This window comes from Gigantopelta aegis, chromosome 4, assembly GCF_016097555.1.
Source record: "Gigantopelta aegis isolate Gae_Host chromosome 4, Gae_host_genome, whole genome shotgun sequence".
Classification (NCBI taxonomy): Eukaryota; Metazoa; Mollusca; class Gastropoda; order Neomphalida; family Peltospiridae; genus Gigantopelta; species Gigantopelta aegis.
The window spans coordinates 11,257,361-11,263,360 of NC_054702.1; the positions used below are offsets into that span (position 1 = coordinate 11,257,361).

The 6,000-nt window shown below is 36.5% G+C and overlaps 1 protein-coding gene across 1 annotated transcript in view; it reads left to right on the forward strand.

Annotated features, from left to right (window-relative positions):
- The window catches only part of LOC121372380, a 119,105-nt gene that overhangs the window by 86,775 nt on the left and 26,330 nt on the right, over positions 1-6,000 (forward strand). The window contains exons 10-11 of the mRNA XM_041498684.1: positions 1,042-1,344; positions 3,985-4,189. Coding sequence (XP_041354618.1) covers positions 1,042-1,344; positions 3,985-4,189 — 508 coding nt within the window. The remainder of the gene's footprint in view (positions 1-1,041; positions 1,345-3,984; positions 4,190-6,000) is intronic.

The following is a 6,000-nucleotide window of genomic DNA, read 5'->3' on the forward strand; positions in this document are numbered from 1 at the left end:
GTGGGTAGGTGTAAACCACTTGCACCGACCAGTGATCCATAACTGGTTCAACAAAGGCCATGGTTTGTGCTATCCTGCCTGTGGGAAGCGCAAATAAAAGATCCCTTGCTGCTAATCGGAAAGAGTAGCCCATGAAGTGGCGACAGCGGGTTTCCTCTCCAAAATCTGTGTGGTCCTTAACCATATGTCTGACGCCATATAACCGTAAATAAAATGTGTTGAGTGTGTCGTTAAATAAAGCATTTCTTTCTTTCTTTCTTTCATTCTGCCACGGCAAACATGGAGTGCTTTCGATGATATCTGATCCCGCCCCACACCATGACACTCCCTCTGCCCCATCGATCCGTCTGGACAAGGCAGTCATTGTGGTACCTTCCTGCCAAATGTCGGCGTTCATTTCGATGTTGATCAGTCAGGATAGGTCCAACATATGGTCATTGAGCACGCAGCCCAGCAGAGCGAAGACGGTGATGCACAGTGTCTGCGCTGATAACCCCTGATCGACCGTGAACAGTTGGTGCAATCTTGGCAGCTGGCAATCTTGACGTTGGCCTGGACTTGGACAGTCCCTGGTGGTTCCTGTCTGCTGGTATCTCCTGTGGAGTCTAGTGATTGTTGAATGGTGGCATCCAAACCACTGTGCGATGACTCTACTCAAAATGCCGACTTGAAGCATGCCTAAGGCACGTTCACGTTCCTGAGCTGTCAATCTTGCCATCACTTGTTTAACATTCCCACAAAGATTCCTTCATAAATGAAAGTGGTTTTTCAGAGACCATCTTTTATAGCCCCAATCAGCATAATTTACACATTCAATTTACGTTTTTCATTCTATGCTTGCAATATGTTGTGTTTTTGTGTTCAGGCAATTGTTTTTGTAAGTTATTCGGCGTCATACATGGTCTATAAGGTAGTACGTTACTTATTCATTGATATTTTTAATGCTGATATACGCCCCGTTCACATTTGTTATCATCAACTAGTGGTACATTTTCAATGCAGTTCAGTATAGTAATACATTAATCACATGTTTACTTTCAGATTAATAACCAGTACTCTAAGGCAAAGAATCAAAGAACATGTGGGGATTATGCAAACTGACTCGACATGGTTGTACTGTATTCCACTGCTTCATTTTCTTTGTGGAGATTCCGAGCCTTTTAAAATGTCCAACTCGTCTGGTCATCGCAGTGATAAATGGTGGGGCCTTTCAGAACTTCATCATGAAAAGGATATTTTGAAGCAATACACCAATGGTTTTTCTTACACAGAGAACTGGTTTGCAGATTACACAGGATTTTACTACCCATCCAGAGTACATGTGGCAGCATCAGATTGGAGCATGTATGTTATAGTTTTTCAATAACAAGACTTAATTTTGCTTTTTATTAGTCCCCTACCAGTCCATCCGGAGGGGACTGTAGGTTTTGTCTGTCCTTCAGTCCGTCTGTCTTTCTGTTCCACATATAGTTTCTCTATTTTTAGCTCCCCTTAAATAACAAATATTATTAATACTTAATAAAATTGGAAAATATGTTATTATCCTAAATGACTTCCCATAACAAAAATGGGATAGAAATTAATCATTCCCTTCATTTTTTTTCACTGCAACTAGTATTGGTAGTCTTGAATGAAGACTAATTCTAACCTGCCCCAGTGTGTGTGTGTGTGTGTGTGTGTGTGTGTGTGTGTGTGTGTGTGTGTGTGTGTGTGTGTGTGTGTGTGTGTGTGTGTGTGTGTGTGTGTGTGTGCCTTGGTAACAAAGAAAGTCGCCACATTGTTTTTAAAAAATCAATTAAAAAAACCCATGTCTTTTTATACTTGTATATGTATTACATCAAATACATGGCAAATATTTAAACATTTTAAGTATATTCATATCAATTAATAAAGTTTTCAAAAATGTGTATCCAGCAACCTGCATGTCTGCATTCACCATTCATGGGTCCACATAAAATGTTATGTATACTCTTTCAAACTACATATTAGTCGGAGAACATTCGAAAAAGAGAGCAACTAATGCATCCAAAATATAATTAGGGTCGGTTCTTTTTTCTAGGTAAGGTCAGTTCCTGGAAAAATATAAGTTTTATTTTTAGGCCTAAAACAAAACATCTCATTCAATATTTTGATATTTTATTATATCAAGTACATGACACATTGACCTTAAAAACAGTAATACAGTATTAGTTTATTGTTAGCAGGTGCGTGTATCCTCGATTAATCGAAAACCCGACTAAGAGAAAATGTCTGGTGCGCATGCTCAGTCATGTCAGGCTATCAATTTAACGACATTAATGTTTACCTCGTTCAATTCAGAAATAAAATGTATAAAAAGGTAAGTATATAATCACATTGTTTCTGTTCCATCACGAAGGGCACCAGGTGGTAAGAAAACGTCATTTTAAAATGATTATCGAAAACCGTACTATGACGTTATCAACGTAATGGCAACAACACAAAATAGGCTTTTCCCATGAAAACAGTCATATTACAAACATGTGACCTGAAAGCAGTTATCCGGAAGTGACCAGTCTTTACTCAATCGTCAGTGCTAGCAGACGTGTTTGATTGTGTGGATTCTGTCATGCACCTGTTGTTGTTTAGGCATGCATTTTCATTGCATTCAATAAGATTAAAGCGTACAAACTAACTGTAATAATACATTTCATTGTGCATAAAACTTATTCTTACCTTCTGTTTTTTTGCATTTTTAAGGAAATTTGTTTTAAGTGTAGTTTTTTAACAAGACGTTGTCGTGTCAATGATCGAATATGCACAAGCATTACAATTGTTACCCGGAAGTAAAATAATATGGTTTTCGATTCCATACGATTTTCGACAATTGGCGATACAGGAATTTAAGCAGGGAGGAGTATGTTTAAATTGGCGTTTATAATGGGGTCGAGTCATGCTTCCTTGGAAAATATATGTAGAAAAAAGAAAATTTGCTTGAGCAGGGAGGGGTTTCGAATACCAAACCCTCCCAAAATAATCTTATTTGCAAAGTTATCAAATTCTGAAAGTATGTGGTCTGAAAAATATCACATACTTTGATTACACTGGATATGCTAGCTAATATATGATAAATATATTTAAATATATACTCTTCAAAAAAAGTAGGGGAATTTAAAATGCAAATGTCATTACCAATGATTGAAACTGAGATCAACTTTCAAAAATGACTGCCTAGGAAAGAACGTCCATGGCTGCACAACCTACCGTAACACCCAAACACAGCCGAAAATGTGCACGTGCGACATGCAGTACCCCCACACATGTGGTTAGGGAGTCATTCACGATTTGGACACTTCACAGAGTGGTTGATAAATCTGTTTGAGTGATTATACTACTGTTAATTTTGCTGAATCTCATGATCAATTAATTTTAGTTTTTTGGATGTTATGCATTGTTTGTGTTTGAATTAGTAATGCGGCATCTATGACATATAGAACACTTGGTAGAATTCAGCGTTGTATGTAGCCAATATGTTCAATATATGCCATCTGTGATCTGCAGATTATGGAACAGATACCAGCTGACCTAACATGTTGATGATCGACCCCATTCAGGGCGTCTTAGGTCAACCACACAAGTCCAGGGTCGATTCATCAGAACCCAGGTTCTAAGAAATCAAGTTCTAAATTGATAATATATTCACTTTTATATGGATAATTTACCAAATTGTTTTTGTTGAGAAATCAGTGTAGTTTGGCCACTATAAGTAAACAGTAGTAGTTGGTTAAAAAAAAGTATTCTAATCAATAGTCCATGGTGCATATGTGATGAGTATAGGGGTATTAATTAATAGTACACACATTAAGGCTTAGAAGGATTCATGATTTGTATATGGATGCACACCGAGGTTGAGGTGGGGAACAATGGGTTTGGAAAAGTCAGTTATTTACAATTATGTACATTGTGTATGGTCCGTTAATGTAAATTATTATTTATGATCTTAATTTTTTCAATTTTATTTTACAGTCATGTACAAACTGTTATCAACGATCTACAAATGTTATTTGAGGTTGATTACCTTTTACCAAGGAGTATCATGGCAGTTATTACATTTGGACAGCTTCAATGGGCAATATCACCAGGGCGAATTCCACCATACATTGTTGCAGCATGTCTATTCTATTACTGTGATTTACTGAAGACACGACAACTCACTCCAGATTGCTGTGATGTAGATATTTTTTTCACATACATTTAATATTACTCTATTTAAAAATATCTAATTATATTTTAATGGTGTCAGTCTACAGAATTAATATGCGTCATGTGTTGATTAATGCATCCTAGGAATCTTTATGGTGTGTCACTTGCCATAGATTCTATTGAAACCAGTTGCTTATAATGCATGGAAATTTGATACAGTAATTAGTAGCCAATAGGAACATGCACTTTTGAAGCAATAATTTAGACTTCTGTCTTGACTAATCTTCAAGAAATAGTCTATTCAAGATTGGGGTACCACCTTTTAAAAAAAAACAACACATTTACTGATTGCACACTCTTCTAGACCTTTGCTTGTTTCCTACTTTTTTTCAAAACTGATGGAAATAGTTGCACTATAGCTCCAGTATGGCTAATCTTGCGAGTATCGTTGTTCTGAATATGTGTTGCATATGATGGACTGTGGCTTTTATATGGAATGCCTAGCTTAAAGCTAGATTAAACTTCTTGTATCTTAAAGATTAGAAGTTATAGAAGTCTAAAATGTTGGTGCAGTAGTTTTTGCCTTATAACTACTGTTCATGTACCAAATATCATTGAAATATGAGAGGGTGCACTTTAAAAGTCGACTTCATCGATCGGTTTCAAAATTCTGTGTTATAGAAGGCCAATGCTCATACATAGCCACTCTGCAAGGCTCAGTGGGTAGGTGTAAACCACTTGCACTGACCAGTGATCCATAACTGGTTCAACAAGGCCATGGTTTGTGCTATCCTGCCTGTGGGAAGTGCAAATAAAAGATCCCTTGCTGCCTATCATAAAAGAATAGCCTATGTGGCAACGGCAGGTTTCCTCTAAAAAACAGTGTCAGAATGACCATATGTTTGACGTCCAACAGCCGATGATAAGATAAAAAATCAATGTGCTCTAGTGGCGTCGTTAAATAAAACAAACTTTACTTCATATATAGCCATCAAAAATTTCTGAAATGAAGGGTACCAAAGCTAACCTAAAAGGCACCATTGCTGTTTTACTAGTAATACAAGTGAACACCCTGCTTCAATAAACGTCCTACAAGCATTATAAAAAAGAAAAATGAAACCTAATTATAGCACCCCACCATCCTTGAATGCAAACATTTAACACAATTTACATACTGTATTTGCAGACTGTGTAACACATACTTAATAACCTGCATCCCTATGCATGTTTTTCCCCTTTTTCGGTGGAAAATACTTAGTACTGTTTTTTTTAAATATTACTTGTTACAAATAAAATGTGTAATTAATGCATGAATTAAAAAAGCAGAGGAAAATAATTTTTAAACTTGTATTTTTGCTTATCACATATTTATATTTATATAAATGAATGAATGAATGTATAGTCCAGTAAAAATATGACTGAACCTGGAACTAATTGCAACAGAAGGGGTTTTTTGTTTTATATTGTTTAGATTACCCCATTGAACATTATATCCATAATCTGCCCAAATCTGACACAGGGAAAGGTGCTAATTAGCATAAATCAAATATGGCCGCCAACACAAACTTTGAAGTCGTATATCTCCTAAATGGTTGATTTTATGAGTAGATAGAAATATGATACCAAAGAATCAAAATATCTTGTTAAAAATATAGTATGACACACATACAGTACACGAACCAACCATAGTGGCAATATCGGAGATCGGCTCGGCGGTCGGCTCGGCAGTTTCGGCGGTCTTGGAAAAACAAAATGTTTCCAAACATTCGCCGATCGGCGGATCAGCAATTTTGTAAAATATTTATTTCAACAAGAATTACGTTTGCACTTCATCCAACA